This window comes from Panthera uncia, chromosome B1 (assembly GCF_023721935.1).
Source record: "Panthera uncia isolate 11264 chromosome B1, Puncia_PCG_1.0, whole genome shotgun sequence".
Classification (NCBI taxonomy): Eukaryota; Metazoa; Chordata; class Mammalia; order Carnivora; family Felidae; genus Panthera; species Panthera uncia.
In genome coordinates this window covers 54,943,357-54,961,136 of record NC_064811.1, presented here as the reverse complement: position 1 = coordinate 54,961,136, position 17,780 = coordinate 54,943,357, and the positions used below count along the sequence as shown (strand labels likewise).

The following is a 17,780-nucleotide window of genomic DNA, read 5'->3' as shown; positions in this document are numbered from 1 at the left end:
GGGTGCTTGGGTGGCTCGGTCAGTTAAACATCGGACTGTTGATTTCAGCTCAAGTCATGATCTCACGGTTTGTGAGATAGAGCCTTGCATGGGACTCTGTGGTGAAGGCATGGAGCCTTCTTGGGAGTCTTTGTCTCCCTCTCTCTCTGCCCCTCCCCTGCTCATGCTTTCTGTTTCTCAAAATAAATAGATAAATAAAATGAAACACGAGGAGAGAAAAGAATTTTTTAAAATGAATAAAGCATCAGTGAGCTATGAATAACTTTACGTGGCCTGAGGTTTCAGAAGGAAGAACAAGAGAAATAATGACTGTAAACCCATAATTCCAAGAAGATCAATAAATCTAAAACATGCACACACACACACACACACACACACGCACATATACTCCCTGTGAAAATAACCATACCAAGGCATATCATCATTCAATTGCTCAAAACCAGTGATAGAAAAAAAGAAAATCGTAGTCACAAGGATATAAGGCCCAGCATAGAGAATATAGTCCATGACATTTTAATAGCATTCTACAGTGATAGCTGGTAGCTACATTTGTGGGGAGCATAGATAAGTACAGAGAAGTTGAATCATTATGTTGTATACCTGCAAATAATGTAACATTGTGTGTCAACTATACTCAAAAAAATAAATAAAAAAGAAAATCTTAGAAGCAGACCAAAAAGGCAGAGGTGTTATGTACAGAAGAACAAAGGTAAGAAAGATGATGGATTTCCTACAAGGAAAAATGAGGTACAACTGAAGTGTAATGATGAGTGTTAGATTTATTTTGCCCTAAGTCCAGATAATTCTTGGCATATTTCTGTAAAATCTGATTTCCAGTTCTAAGATGTGCTGTTTCATTTGTTTCCAAGGGTTCCAGTAAAGACCTTTGTCCTGCTTGTCACTGGGCCAGTTGCTGCTCTTGCAATCTACAGCTTTACACCCACAAAAATGCCCTTTGTATTTAGATCTCTGAATACTGAGTGTGTTAAAGGCCAATTTCACTCTGTATCAACTAACAGTGTCTTAAGAATAACATTAGTTACTCAACTTCTAATTTTTATTTTCTTTATTCTCCCAAGACTGGATTGTCAGAAAATAGCAATATCTTAAGAATTTGTACAACCTGGTATAAAAATGACTTCCCCAAACGACATCATGAGAAAAAACCTGAAGATGATTCATGGCTGTCCCATGGTCTATGCATTTACAAACAACTGGGAAAAGATTGAACAGTTCCACAGCAGACCCGATGACATCGTGATAGCCACTTACCCCAAATCAGGTGAGTTTTATAGCCTGACAAATACATATCTGACTTTAGCCTTTGTTTCCTGAAAATCAGCTTCTCTACAAAATCATTATCATCCTAAAGGTGCCTGGGTGGTTCAGTCGGTTAAGCGTCAACTCTTGGTTTTGACTCAGGTCATGATCTTGTGGTTTGTGGGTTTGAACCCTGCATCAGGCTCCATGCTGACAGTGCAGAGACTGCTTGGGATTCTCTCTCCCTCTCTCTCTGCCCCTCCCCTGCTTGTACTCTCTCTCTCTCTCTCAAAGTAAATAAACTTTAAAAAATAAATGAATAAAATCATTATCATCCTAAATAAAACTATTATTCCTGTCAGTCAGTCTGGCCATGGACTTTGAGTATATTTTGGATGAGCATTTGGGGCACAGAAAGAAGAATTAAGTTTCTAATAGAATGCAGTAAGATGGCAAACTCCCTGTAGGTACTTTTTCCCTCCAGATTCAATAATAGTTACACAAAATGTTGCCTTTCAACGCAGGTACCACTTGGGTTAGTGAAATTGTGGACATGGTTGTAAATAATGGAGATGTTGAAAAATGTAAGCGGGATTTTATAACAGTTAAAGTTCCAATGTTGGAAATGGCCGTCCCTGGACTAAGAACTTCAGGTAATTGTAAACCAGCTGGGAATTATATTTTGGTAGTATTATTTATACAACACATTAAATATTATATTTGCATTTTCCATTCAAAGAAAATGGAGTCAATTTGGTGCCATAAAATGGAAGTTTGCAAGCAGTACAATCACCAATACATATAGAGAAACTGTAGTTTAATACATTGCATATCCAGGTATGATAGCCTAAGATGAAAGAATTTTGTTGTAGAAAACAACTAAAAATTTGGTTGATAACATAAAAAATGTTCCTTATCTTTTTTTTTACTTTTGTTGTATAAAATCTTATAGATTGGATTAATAAGCTCATAATTTAGGATATTGCTGTAGTTAAATAAGTAAAGTACCAATGCCTCTCAAACACAAAATTTATTATTAATACAATTCATTTTCATTCCACAAATATTTTTTGAATGCTTCTAAAGAATTATGCACTGTGCTATGGGCTATAAAATGATTAGTAAATTCAATGCCCTATTCCCAAGGAGTTTACAGTAATACTGTTATTAAAAAAGTAAATAATAATATGTGAATATTATTAGGCTCATGTATCCAAAGAATAGGGCTCTATAAAAGAGAGTTTATTTTAGCTCAGATATTTAGGGAACTCTACTTTGAAATGAGACATAAAGTCATGCACATAGTTGGAGAAAACACATTTCAGGTGATGAAATAGTAGGTATGAAGTCCTAGATGCAGAAAAGACCTTGGTACAGTCCAGGGATTAAACAACAATGAAAGGGGGAAAGAAGGGCTTGCAGTTTTCAAGAAATGCTCAGTGATCTAAGAGAGGATCAGGAGTATGATGTCCTGTGGGCAAGTGAGAAGGGCTTAAGAAGTGAGACCTAGCTCTCCAATGCTGCTGGAAACCTGGGGTAGAAAGACAGAAGTATGGTGGTGAATGTTTATATCAATTTAAAGAGCAGAATCCAAATTCTGTATCCTACCAGAGTTAGTTACTTCCACAAGCAGAGAAGAACCAATAGGGAAGGTGTCATTCCTTCTGTGTGGTTGCCTGAAGTCAGAGCAAATGCTGAATCTTGGTGCTAAAAGAGTTATTCTGGGATAAGCAAACAAAGTGAGTTCAAGAGTGAGATCAGACTCCAAAGCCATAAAGAAGTATGAAATGTAAAAGCAATAGAATCAGAATAATCAGGGTGGGAGACTCAGGTATGACTAATGGCAGATGGGGGTTAAGAGTAGGGAGTGAAGCCTTGTAGCATCACCAGAGAGTGAGTAGGTGAGGTTCAGCAGGTAATAGAGGGTAAAATGACACTCAAATGGACTCTGGAGCCTGAATATGAATATGTGTGATGTCATTACATATTCCCTACATTCACATTTGTGCAATAAAGGGTTCATTTGAAGGACCTTATGTGGTAAAACAATTACAACCTAGAGGTTGAGAAATCTTTTAAGGAAGTTAGGGAGTGAAAAGGAACAACAACTATGGGAAAAACTTCGTAAGAGAAACAAACGTAAGAGTTCATGTCATGGGCATTGAGGAATAATGAGTTATGGAAGATTATGATTTCTCATTTCTATATGCTTTGTAAGGTGACTGTCACTATCAGGTCAGTATTAGCATAATGAAATACTTGGTGAATTTTGTAGGTGTATAACTAATATTTCCAGATAAAATTCAAGATACCACATTTAATCTGAAATTCAGATAAATAGCTCTTTTATTTAGCATAAGTATATCCCAAATATTAGACGGAGGATACTTACACTAAAAGATGTCTGTTGTTTACATGAAATTCAAATTTAACTAAGATTCTTGATCTTTGTTTCCTAAGTTGGCCAAGCCTATCCACATTAAAATTAAGAGATTCTTCCTAATACAACTATGTGCCATACATTTTTCTCTACAGAACATTCATTGGTAAACAAAGCAAGCTAGATCTCTGCTCTTGTGGGATCTCCATTAGAGTGTGTGTGTTTGGGGTGGGAATGAGGAAGAGGCATGGGAACTGACAATAAGTAAATAGACAAGTAATAAACTATGAAACAAAAATAAACCTTACACAGAACATTTTAAAAGGATGTTTTAATAGAGATGCAGTGGCTTTTTAGCATATGTAATAACTTTTTGTAAACAACTGAAGCATAAGATTGTTTTGAATGAGTAAGTCAGCTGCAATTTTGAGCAGGTGTGCCTTGTATGCAAAAGGTGGGAAGATAATGTAGGATTAACAGGTAATCTAGAGGTTAGACTGGGTATAAGTAATATTGTGAAAAAATGCAAAGGACTTTTTTATTGGATATGAAACCTGAAGGAGGAGACAACAATAATTGAGATTTTAAGTTTTGGTGACTGAACAGAAAATAGCATCATTAACAGATATATCTAGGATATGGTAAAGCCACTGGGTGCATTAAAAGAATAGTAAGTTAAAAGTATAGGCCCAGCCTTTCCTAGTCTATGTCAGGAATTCTCTGAGTGTGCCTTTACCCCAGAAGTGACTTCAGACTGACCAAAGTCGCTTACGTAGTGAGATACAGGGTGCTGGGATCTTTCTAGCTCTGAGTATACAAAATAAATGGATATTTTCCATCTCAGGGAAATTCACATATCCCTTATACAAAGACTTGAAGCCAGGTTTCCCACATATTAGTTGTATGACTTTAGTGAGTCCAGCTAACACCTAAAAATTACACAACATTTTCATTTTGCATATATATACATAAGACACATAAAGGAAATAATAAAAATGTAGGTGCAACAGCAGATGCTCTACAGAAATAACATTGTCTAAACCATAATAGCTGATGTGAGAATTACTAGTTATTGATATCTCTTTGAGATACAGAAAATATTTTTGTAATTATTTATAATAATGCAAAGTATGATAAAACTCCAAATTGCTAAATCCGATGCTATCACCCCTCGTTTTGGAGGTGGAGAAAATGAAACATAGAGACTAACATATTTTCAAATGTCTCATGATGAGTTCAGTGACAGACTTAGGATTCCAACACCTCAGAACTATGCCTTTAACCATGATGCAATATTGCCTCTTAGAATCCAGATAAATAAAATCTGTGATTGGTTTAAAATCTAGCAGCATTATATACTGCTCAAAAATATTTTACCAGGTTGTAGAAAATCAGGAAATGCAGGCTCCTTGAAGATTTTAATGTATCTCTATACCAAACTAAATTTTCCCAGGAATAGAACAATTAGAGAAGAATCCCTCACCCCGGCTTGTGAAGACACATCTACCAATTGATCTCCTTCCTAAGTCTTTCTGGGAGAACAACTGCAAGGTATATTCCACATTGCAAGCCAAAATTTTTTAATTAATTAATTAATTAATTAATGTATTTATTTATTCTTGAGAGAGACAGAGATGGTGTGAGTGGGGGAGGGAAAGAGAGAGAGGGAGAGAGAGAATCCCATGTAGGCTCCACGCTATCAGCACAGAGCCTGATGTGGGGCTCAAACTCACGAAACTGTGAGATCATGACTTGAGTCAAAACCAAGAGTCGGTCACTTAACTGCCTGAGCCTCCCAGGTTCTGCTACAAGTCAATTTTTTAATGTGACCTTATTGTTTTAATCACACAAATAGTGATTGCTCAAATGTTTTGTTTACTTGTCACTATGAGAACTGAGCTACATAAGAAAGTGGTTAAATAAAAAATACATATATTTCAATCTAAACCTATGTATTCAAATTTGCCAAAGGCAGGTAGCAACAGGATCCCCATCTCAGGACAGTATTGCTACTGTTATTCCCCAGCGGTCTCTAGATGTTCTGGCCTACTCCCAAAACTCAACATAAAGATGTGAGTTCTTATTTGATTATTTGGTAAAATTCTCCAGTAAAACATTTGTGCCTGAATATTTGATTCTGGGGAAGTTTTAAATTTGAAATTCAATTTCTTCAATAATTGTGGGGCTATTCTGAGTATCTATTTCAACCTCACTGATTTTTACTGGTTTGTGATGTGTGAGGAATTCTAAGTTGTTGAGTTTTGTAATGAAAAGTGTTTTATAATTCTCTTCTTATTCTTTCTTTGAACAGACTGTGTTTTTATAGCTACTTTATTTTAGAGCAATTGTAGGTTCACAGCAAAATTGAGTGGAAGGGAAAGAGACTTCCCATATATCCCTTGCCCCTACACATGCATAGCTACCTAGTTTCAACAGCTCCCACCAGAGTGGGACATTTGTTACAATCGATGAACCTACATTGACGCATCATTATCACCTAAAGTTCATAGTTTACGTTAGGGTTCACTCTTGGTGTTGTACATTCTATGGATTGGGACAAAGGTATAATGACATACATATATATACCATTATAGTATCATATGGGGTAGTTTCACTGCCCTAAAAACCTTCCATACACCACCTGTTCATCCCCTTCTCCTCCCAACCTGGCAACAACTGATCTTTTTTATTGCCTCCATGGTTTTACCTTTTCTAAAATGTCATATAGTCAGAATCATACAGTTTGTAGCTTTTCCACATTGTATTCTTTCACTTAGTAATATGCATCTAAGGTTCTTCCATATCTTTTTATGGCTTGATAGCTCATTTCATTTTAGTGCCAAATAATATTCCATTGTCTGGATATACTCCAGTTCGCTCATTCACCTACTAAAAGACATCTTGGTTCCTTCCACATTTTGGTAATTATGAATACAGTTGCTCTGTGTATCCACTTGCAGGTTTTTGTGTGGGCCTTATTTTTCAACTTTGGGTAGATACCACGTAGTGCAATTGCTGGCTTGCAGGTAAGAGTATTGTTTAGCTTTATAAGAAACTGCCGAAGTGTCTTCCAAAGTAGCAGTACCATTTTTCAATCCCACCAGCAGTGAATGAGAGTTCCTGTCACTGACTCCACATCCTCATCGGGATTTGGTGTCAGCTTTCTGGATATTGGTCATTCTAATAAGTATGGAGTGATATCTCATTGTCACTTTAATTTTCATTTCCCTGATGACATATGATGTGTAACATCTTTTCATACTCTTATAATTTTAATGGCTGTAAGATTTGTTGTGATACAGCCTGTTTTTTTCCTTAATATTAGTTGTGCCTTCTCTTTTTTATTAGCCTTGCTAGATGTTTATTAATTTTGTGATTTTTAAAAAGAACCAGCTTTTTGTTTCATTAATTTGCCCTAGTGTTTTCCTGTTATTAATTTCCATGGATTTCAAATCCATGTGGTTTCCTTCCTTTTTTTTTTTTTTCCTGCAGATGATTTATATGGCTCGAAATGCCAAGGATGTTGCAGTTTCGTATTACCATTTTGACTTAATGAATAATTTGCAACCTGTTCCTGGCACCTGGCAAGAATACCTGGAGAAGTTCATGACTGGAAATGGTAGGTAGGCTTCGGCTTGAAATTAATACATAATTTTTTTTATTTTTAATAATACTAATAAGCGTTACTGGTATGGCTTTTCTTTTTTTTTTTTTAATTTTTTTTTGGTCTGGTATGGCTTTTCTTATCAAAACACTTTTCAAAGTCAGTAACAAGTATATTTAAATAGCATTTAAAAAACTTAGATCAGTTATATCTAATATCACACTATGACATCAATAAGTAGATTTGGTGTTTTACATTGGCTTGATGAAAATTTTCTCCAATGTCTTTTCAGTTGCTGGGAATCCATTCTCATTTCCTGCTTATGATAGAAATTGCTTAACGTGCCCATATCTTTAGTTAGATCTGTTATACATAAATAGTACTTAGACAAATAATTAATATGAGTACTTAGTAGGATAGTTTTCTTCCACCTGAGGCTAAGTAAAACCCACTGGAGCTCAAAGCACTTTCATTTGAAATTTACATTTACTTTGTACTTTCTATTTTTAAAATCTAATTGTACATTCATAATTATTTATTTTTTAATTGGCCTTATATATTCAGTTCCCTTGATTACTAAATTCCACAAAACATTTGTACAATTTGGCTTATTGTTTAGAAACAAATCTTTAATCTGATGAATGCTTATGGTAATAGACTGTTTTTTCTGGAATTAGTGGCCTATGGTTCCTGGTTTAATCATGTTAAGAGCTGGTGGAAGAAAAAGGAAGAACACCCAATACTTTTCTTGCACTATGAAGATATGAAAGAGGTAAATAGAAATTCATTCTGGATAATTCCCCCACTACATCCAAAGGGTTGGGGCCAAGGGGTAATATATATTTTCAACTTAATCTATGGACTAAAAAAATGTTACGATTATTTTGCCTCTTCTCCATGCCTGCTTACTCAAATCTTTCTAAGATCATTAGTGACTTCTAGTGGTGAATCCATGACATTTTTATCTTCTCATACTTTTTCACCATTGTTTATTTTGAGCACCTTTTCTTTTTGAAATTCTTTCCTACATTTAACAAGTTATCATACTCTTCTGGTTTTCCTGTGGATCTCTATCACTTAATTTTGTTTTGTTTTGTTTTGTTTTTTAAGCTGCTTGCTACATTTTCGTGATCATACCCATGCCCACTGTTGCCAAAACTATTTATGTGCTAATGATCCCCCAAAACCCCATTTTAACTTCCACCCTAATTCAGATGCATGCTTTAATTAAAATGACCCTCAAATTTAACACATTCAAAACTAAACTCATTTTGCTTCTCTCTCTCTCCAACGCGTAAGCCTTTTCTCCTTTTATTCTCTCTTTGGTTAACGATGTCATTTGTCCATTAATTTTCAAGTTTGAAAATATATTGTCTTCATTGGCTTCCATATAGTGGATATGGTTCCACTCTATTGTGAGCATCTCATTGGTTCATATGACCTATCTATTATAACTCTGAAATGTACCCCTCTCCTTTACTCTCTTACTATATCCCTCTTAGTTTGGAGAGTCATAAGCATTCATGTAGTCTCCTGTATGAACTACTATTACTTCAAATACTGCATAGTTCCAGCCCTACTCTGAGGCTATTTTACTTAAATTAGGCAAACACACACACACACACACACGCGCGCACACACACACACACACACCAGAGAAATATGTGGAAACCAAGTTTCTCTATTTGAAAAGCCTGGACATAAAAATGAGAATACATTTTAGCCTTTCAGATTCATAATGGAAGGTACAATAGCTATCATTTTCATGGCTGCATTCACAGTACATAATATAGCACCTTACATATACGGAGGGACTCATAGGATAACTTGTATGGATAATTGATTATTTGAATGAATAAATAAATGAATGAGCAGTAATAACAAGCTTTTTAGAGACACCAATTTTACTTGTTATAACAGAAATCCTGCCTCATGTAAAATTTCCCTTGATCCAAGTATTTCTGAAAATGCCTCAGGGTACTTCTCACATTTTAACCAAAAGAGTCCTTTGAATTTTTCTGCTCTGCCCAGGCTCCCATCTTCCATCACATCTGTTTGCAGCCCATAGAGAATTCATGGTCTAAGCTTTACTATTGTCCACTTACACAGGGCTTGAGGCAATTTATTTCAATTTGCTGGTAATATGCAGCTGTGAAACTGAAGTGGTATTATGAGAACACTTTTAAAAAGTGACACTATCCCATGAATGTTTGATTAGCCAGAGTTAAGTCATGAATTCATAAGAGAGAAAATTGTCCTTCTGTTCTATGTTTCTTCACTTCCTAGACCCAGCATAGCCCTTAATAACTTTATGAAAGGATCAATTTTAGCTTCTGAATATAGTCCTTTTTCTCCATAGGGATGGGGAAGTACATTTTCTGGGCCGGGCTGGTATCCAAATTCTGAGTCTGACAGCATGTTGTCCTCTACATGACATTTTTGTGTCAACCATGTATCTCCTTATTTAGCTAAAATGTGTTATTCAAACCCACCTGTTCATACTGATTTATGGTCCGACCCAATCAGCTTTATAAGCATATCTTATATCTTATATGAATATAAGCATATTTTTAATTCCACTCAAACGTGCTACAATCATAGTGCTAACAGATGATCTTTTTCTCCTGTCATACCAGTCATTTTTAGACAATGTTATATGAAGTTTATTCTATCAACAATAGAACAAAATTATAATTGCATATCAGTAATAAAATTCAGAGAGAGGTCCAGTAATTTACATCAGGTTTATGAGCATCTGCATAAATTCTTAACCAATGAGGTGAAAGAGTAATGCAGCAGAAGGAGATTCTGTAGGAGCCAGCTCCCCGCTTTCACTTGTACTGCGCTATAAATTAACATGCTCATTGATATTTAGGCAGTGGCCAGATTATTCTCCAAACACTTTGAATCCCTAATAGAAACTGTTTTCTATTTGTCTGTCCATCTGTGGTTTTCCTAGCACCACTATTAACTTTTCTTTGGCCCTGTTTCCATTATCATCATTTCTGACCTTTTACTTTTTCCAAGCATCCCTTAATTAGTCATCTCTTTCTGCTCTCATTGTCTGACATATAAGACATTGCCAGACCTTCCCTTGTAGGGAACTCCCTGCCAAAATGTACGTATGTGTGTACATGAACACACATACAGCTAATGACATATTATTAAATGCTGTTGCTTCCCTGCATAAGAGATAAAGTACAAATCCTTCAGCAGGACATCCAAGGACTTTCTCAGTTTTACCCCAATTTATCTTTCCAGTTTTAAAGCCCTCTCTCACTCCTATGAACAACTCAGACCAAACTTCAACCTCTTTCCTTTTTTTTCTTCCTTCAACATATTATGAGACCCTATACCCCCAAAAGTTTTGACTGTTTTCTCTACTGGAAATACACTCTCCAACATCTCAGCAGACTACACATCATGGTAAATTCTGACTCCCTTTTTCAACTCAGCTTAGCTATCACCTTCTCAAAGTATTTCTAGACATACCCATAGAGAGTTTAGTTTAGCTTCCTTAAATTTACAAATATTAAGTTTATGTCATTAGAATCCGGAAAGTGATCCGTTTATCAAATTTTGTTCTTTTTATCCTCAATTATGCATGAATAACTTAAGTTTTGATATCTTTGCACTTTCATGGGGGTTTATTTTTGATAATTTATATCCAAGCAAGGTTGAAGGTATAAAGACTCTAAGGCAAACATACTTGAAGTTGTTCATGAATTTATTATTTTTGTTTTTAAATATTGTTATTAAAAACAAGAAAGGATGGGGTGCCTGGGTGGCTCAGTCAAGAGTCGGACTTCGGCTCAGGTCATGATCTCACATTTTGTGGGTTCGAGCCCCCTGTCAGGCTCTGCGCTGACAGCTCACAGCCTGTAGCCTGCTTCAGATTCTGTCTCCCTTTCTCTCTGCCCCTCCCCAGCTCACTCTCTCTCTCAAAAATAAATAAACATTTAAAAAAAATTTTTAATAAAAATAAAAACAAGAAAGGAATTTCGATTAAGAACAAATAAATAAAGCCAGGAAGAATAAAAAAATAATACTGGGTTCCTAAACTTTCACTGTTCAAATCTGATTACAACTTGACTTAAAATAACTGCTTTTTTTCCTCCATATATTGTTACTATTTAGCCAAGCTTTGTTCTTATTTTACTTTTGATATAAACTAATATAATATGAAATTTAGAATAAACAAAATATTTCTAGCCTATTTTTCCCAAACATAAATTATTGATTTTTTAATTTTCATGATTAATTTTAAAAAACATTGATGACCCAACAAAATGTGGATTGAATATTCAGAACCAAGTCTTAAGAAAACAAATTATAAATATTACAGTTTTCACATTATGTTAATGATGTGTTTACCATTTTCTTGGGTATGTCTCTCTTTACCCACTGATAGAATCCAAAGCAGGAAGTCAAGAAGATTATGAGATTTCTAGAGAAGAATTTGAATGATGAGGTCTTGGATAAGATCATCCATCACACCTCATTTGAAATGATGAAAGACAACCCTCTGGTGAATTACACACATATACCAAGTACAGTGATGGATCACAGCAAATCCTCTTTTATGCGTAAAGGTAAGTATTTTGCTGAATTTAATTTCCCTTTTCACTTTCTTATGAATTACTCTGAAATGAGGATTAACTTTGTGGTCTCTAACAAGTTACTTAGCCAGTTTGGGCACCAATTTCTTTATCTGTAATATAAGGACATTAAAAATACCTGCCACAAAAAGTTGCTGAACTAGATTAGAAATTACCAGAGGAAATAATGCTTATAAACCTGTTATCTGAATACCTTGGGTATTTGATGCGTATTTCTTCTCCTATTTACTCTGCTACTAAATGGGACTAGTTTTGTCAGTTCTCATGTGAGTCATTCCAAAATTTTTATTCTTAAATCTTGAATCTTTACCTAAATAGGCATAGGCCTCCCTCTCTTCCTCAGTAATTGGTTAACATCACTCAATACAGAACCATCTACCCCATATCACTTAGAAAACGGAGGTCACTTTGTTAAGGATTCACCAGGAGAAAGGACTTTTTTTTACCCTATGGGAAGATTCTGTTCCCTAAAAATACCATCTGAATTATAGGAAACATGGAATCTAAATTTAAATTAAAAAGATGACAAGAGAGGAATATGGCATTCACTATTGATTCCACTGAAGCAAATCTTTTAGCTTGTGGCTTCTTGTACAGGATTTGTGTCAAAAGATGTTTTATTAGTGATAAAAATAATGCATTTAACAAATTATTAACAAACAAATTTGAGAAGTTATCCACCTAATAACGTCACCTTCTATTTTCAATATTCTTTATTGAAGTGGGAGGGAAAGGGGTAAAATTACAGTTAGTGTGCTAGGAAGTAAACACAACCCTAAAATGTACTGTGCATATGAACATGTGGCTGAAAACCCTTGATTTTCAAAGACTTGCATGGTTAAATTGTTTTCTAAAACATTTTTCTCTATTAGTTATTAAAATAGCAAATAGTGTTGGTGTTTTCAAATTATTTTTTATTTTCAAAAGCATTACATTTAACTTTTCAAACCTAACCTCTAGAAAGTAAAATTTTCATTGTAAGTGGTGTCTAAACAAAGACTCATGCACACATACACACATTTTGCTGGCAGAAAGGAAAAAAAAATCCGAAAAGAATGCTCCTTTACTAAATAAGGCAAATTGTCATTTTGTCGGATTATCTGAATGTAACTTCCAAGAGAGTTTTATTCCCAGCCATATGAAAATTGGTACCACCTCATGATATCTCATTAGAGTATTGAGGTAGATGAAATAAGTTCCATAACTGGATTCTGTGTTTCTCCAACTTCAAACAGAAAAGAGTGCATGCTGGTCTAATGGGAGAGTCAGTCTTTACATCTTCTCTGGAAGTGGTAAAAAAAAAAAACATATTCTCTGAGGGCAGATTGATCTGGTGTTTATCCAGGTTATTCCACTCCCTGAATCTATGACTTTGAATACATTGAATCAATCTGCCAAAGGTCTGGCTATATCACTGAAAATATGGAGAAAGTAACAAGCTCTGTGTCATAAATTTTGGTGGAGGATTATGGTAAATGACATGTAAACATTTGAAATGTTTTTTCTGACCATAAATAATACATTAAAAAGTAACAAGTCTTATTAGTCTAAATAGTTTATCCACTTATTCATTCATGCACTCAAGAGACACTTAAAGAATCCTTATTTATTCATTCATTTGCGTATAGGAAACACTCTTCATGAACACCTGAATGCAGCATGTACTCTCTAGAACATGCTTGGATGAATGACACATGCATCTGCTTTAAGAGGCTTATAATGCAATGCAAGAGGCATGCATGTAAATGGATGTTAAACAGGGTTCAGATTGATGTATAAACAAAGGGCCAGGCGCACTCAGTCTTGAAGGATGCCATGTTGTCTAAGTCAAGGTCATAATTTAGTTACACAATAGTAAAAGTAGTACGGAGAGGATAGATGATCTACAATGTTCATGCTTATGTCCCCAATCGCAATAAAACAGAAAAATCTGGGCTTTGACCAGCATTTATGTTGTCAAAAAAATTTATACTTCCCTTACTCTTGTGAAGCAAATGTGTTTATGTATATTATATAATTAATACTCAAAATACAAGATCATTGGAATACTTTATATATAACTCTTTATTGTTTAATCCGTGCTTTTTATTTTTAATGGCATCTTTACAGATGTACTGTTCCAAATATACACTACTCTTGCATTTCAAAGAGCTCTTAACCCTAGAGAGCATAGTGAGTGAACATAGAACACAAAGTATAATAACCAGGGAAAAACCTTGTTTACGGGGATGTTTTTCAATAAAAGGATTTGAAATCTTCATCAAGTCATCATGAGTTAATGTAGCTTGCAATTCAATAGGACATACTTCATATTTTATAAAATAGCAAAAGTAGATGTTTGTCTCCAAGCACATTTGTAGTACATTAAAAATTTATTTATTTTGGGGGGCTCCTGGGTGACTCAGTCGATTAAGCGTCTGACTCTAGCTCAGGTCATGATCTCACAGTTTGTGAGTTCAAGCCCGGCGTCAGGCTCTGTGCTGACAGCTTGGAGCCTGGACCCTGCTTCAGAATATGTGACCCCCTCTGTCTCTACCCCTCCCCTGCTCATGCTCTTTCTCTGTCTCTCAAAAACGTTAAACTTTTAAAAAATTTTAAAAATTAATTTATTTTCCAAATAAATATTTACAAGCATCCAAGTATAAGAAATAAATGTAAATTTGTATCCCAAAAGTCTTGTAAAAATGGTTCAGAGATGTTATATATTTGATTTTAAATGCTATTCTTTTCATCTAAACTTCAAATACAGTATAAGTCTAATGAACTCAGGGAAAGCAGGGATCCTCCAGATGTCATGCCATCTTCATTTATAAATTCATGGGAAATTATACTTATCAACTTTCTAGTTCATGGATTGTTTTTGCTGATGACCAGTCCTTTGTATAGTTTCCAAAACTAATTCATGAGATAAAATCTGCCCTGACCATTGATCCAATGGCCAGTAGTAACCTTATGACCCATGACAAACAGAAACACTAAAAGAATCTCGTTCAGGAAACTATTGTATAGCCTGTAAATTTAGACAAGAAAATTAATCATTTTCAGAATGTATCTTTAAAAGTCAATCAAAACCACAATGAGATTATCACCTTACACCTGTTGGAATGGCTAGTATCAAAAAGACAAGAAATAACAAGTGCTGAGGAGGATGTGGAAAAAAGGGAACACCTTGTACACTGTTGTTGGGATGTAAATTGTAGCCACTGCAGAAAACAGTGTGGAGGTTAAAATTAAAAATAAAATTAAAGGGGCGCCTGGGTGGCTCAGTCGGTTGAGCGTCCGACTTCAGCTCAGGTCATGATCTCGCGGTTTGCGAGTTCGAGCCCCGCGTCGGGCTCTGGGCTGATGGCTCGGAGCCTGGAGCCTGCTTCCGATTCTGTGTCTCCCTCTCTCTCTGCCCCTCCCCCGTTCATGCTGTGTCTCTCTCTGTCTCAAAAATAAATAAACGTTAAAAAAAGTTTAAAAAAAAATTAAAAATATAACCACCATATATTTGAGAAGATATATGCACCCCTATGTTCATTTCACCATTATTTACAATAGCTGAGATATAGAAGCAATGTAAGTGTTCAGCAATAGAGGAAGGGATAAAGGAGATGTGGTTTATACATACAATGGAATTCTACTTGCCATAAAAAATAAAATAAAATCTTGCCATTTGCAACAACATGGATGGACCTAGAAGGTATTATGCTAAGTGCAACAAGTCAGACAGAGAAAGACAAATACCGTACAATTTCACTTATTGTGAAATGTTAAAAAAACAAATATTAAACAAAACAAAGCAGAAACAGACTCATAAATAAAAGAACAAACTGATGGTTGCCAGAGGGGAGGGGAGTGGGGGAATAGGCGAAATAAATGAAGGGGATTAAGAGGAACAAACTTCTGGTTATGAAATAAATAAGTCACAGGGATGCAGAGTACAACATAGGGAATGTGAATTATATTGTAATAACATGATAACTTCATTTATCATGTTGATCATTTCTTAATGGATAGAAATGTCGAACCACTATATTGTACACTGAAACGAGTCTAATATTGGATGTCAATTATACTTCAAAAAAATTCAGGTTCTGTTTAGTTATAAGCCACCTTTTTAGATGGAAGGAATTACCGATAAAAGAGAACTGACATTTTAAAGTATTCAAATACAAGGAAAGTCTTTCTTTTCTAACCTTTTAGTATACATTAGCTTTTCCCTCATGCTGGAAATATATTACTCCTTCATGTTTTCTTATTTATTTTTAGGGATTGCAGGTGACTGGAAGAATTACTTCACAGTGGCCCAAAATGAGAAATTTGATGCCATTTACAAGAAGGAAATGTCTGGAACTGCACTTCAGTTCCGCACAGAGATTTAAAGAGCCTACACTGCCAATCTGAAGGAGGAAGAACTGAGCTGTAATTTGTTAAAATGGGCAGTTATGACTTTACTTGGGCAGTCAAATGGACTTATAAAGGAGAAAATGTGCTTTTAAAATGGATTTTTTTTTTTTTAGCGTCATTAATCAGGTCTCAGTTTCACTCCTGACTCTGAGCTTCCAAATTCCCTAAAGTTAGGGCCAATTGTTACCTTTTTGTAGGATCTTCCTGCCTTTTCCTAGACTAGTATGAACCGCAAAGTACATATCCTACTCAATCTCTACATATTGTGGCTGAGAATTCTGTTCCCCTCCCTATTAACATGGTCCAAGAAGTCCTATTTGCACCCTGAAACTATATTTTTTAGCTCTGCCCCAGCTTCCCTTTGTTGAAAATTTGACTCAGGACACTGTGTTCCATTGCTGTCTTCCAGGTTTCAAGTTGTTCCCTGGGTCATAGATCATCTTCTCACAGTGTCACTATTTGGATAACATAGTTCATGTCCCAGATGATGTGGTTCAGATTTCAGAAATGTTGTTCCTATACCTAATTTCTAAGCATACAAATTTTTAATTGATGAGGATCCAATTTCTGGGTCTCCATAGGTGAAAGGCCTATACTGGTCTCCCTAAGACCCTTCCATGGGAACTGTAGCTCTGCTCTGAGAGCCTGGACTGAGGCAGCAACCTGCTTCCTGTGCAAAGTCCTCCCCAACCTCAACAGTCTCTACTGCAAGGCTGAGAATTGTCTATTGTCATGCACTGGGCAGCATTCAGGAATTTCAGTTACTTCATTTTGTGATTTTTTTTTTTTTTTTTTTTTTGGTGTGTGTGTGTGGCATTTATCAAACTGGTACCAAAGGGAGACTCTGTTCTGAATTTCCACTATGCCCTTCTCACCCCATTTCCCTTCTGTGTACCATCCAACACCTATGCCCATCAGCTTGGGCTCTTTGATAAAATGCTTCCTTGGGACACTTGTTTCTCAACTCCAGCTTTGCCTTAGACGTACTTATCTATATCTCCGTGTGCAGCAAGATCTTTTATCTGCAGATAATATTGGCATGTGACAAATTGCATGCCAGGCCCAACCTCCCAAACTCATGCTTGGTGAGAATGTCCTGGGTCTTATTTGTTCTGGAGAAGAGTTCTGGAGCTGAGCCATGACTGAGACAGCTACAGTAATTTGGGTGATGGTGTTTTGCCTTCATAGGCAAATGGCTGCCATCAGCCTCTGAAGTGGGAATAGAGCCTCAGGCATGTAACTTCTCTCCTCCCTAGCCCCAGCAAACTGTTTATCTAATGGCAACTGCAAATCTCCTGGGAGTGATATATATATATATGATTTTGGAAATAGTTGTTTTGATAGTTTTATTATAATATGTATTATAAATTATTTTTGTATGTTCCTTAGAAATATGTTTAGTAGTAGTTAATCTTGAATACCTAGGGATATGGTGAACTAGTTTCAGCTTTCTAGAATATGCTTAACAACACAAAGTAAAGCCGATCACAGATCTATTTGATTTATTATCTTTATTAATCAGTTA

At 35.5% G+C, this 17,780-nt stretch overlaps 1 protein-coding gene across 1 annotated transcript; it reads left to right on the top strand.

The window, feature by feature from the left end:
* The first annotated feature begins 990 nt into the window (after nt 1-990).
* On the top strand, nt 991-17,198 carry SULT1B1 (sulfotransferase family 1B member 1). The gene is made up of 7 exons (XM_049630574.1): nt 991-1,282; nt 1,785-1,913; nt 5,094-5,191; nt 7,133-7,259; nt 7,922-8,016; nt 11,656-11,836; nt 16,118-17,198. The coding sequence occupies exons 1-7, from the start codon at nt 1,135-1,137 to the stop codon at nt 16,228-16,230; spliced, it is 891 nt and encodes a 296-aa protein (XP_049486531.1). The 5' UTR covers nt 991-1,134; the 3' UTR covers nt 16,231-17,198.
* Nucleotides 17,199-17,780: the final 582 nt, after the last annotated feature.

Bases quoted from the DNA above. Each gene is read 5' to 3' on its own strand.
- SULT1B1 (XM_049630574.1), top strand. From the start codon at position 1,135: ATGACTTCCCCAAACGACATCATGAGAAAAAACCTGAAGATGATTCAT. The intron at 5,192-7,132 runs GTATATTCCACA...TTTTTCCTGCAG, and splicing joins TCTGGGAGAACAACTGCAAG to ATGATTTATATGGCTCGAAA. The intron at 11,837-16,117 runs GTAAGTATTTTG...ATTTATTTTTAG, and splicing joins ATCCTCTTTTATGCGTAAAG to GGATTGCAGGTGACTGGAAG.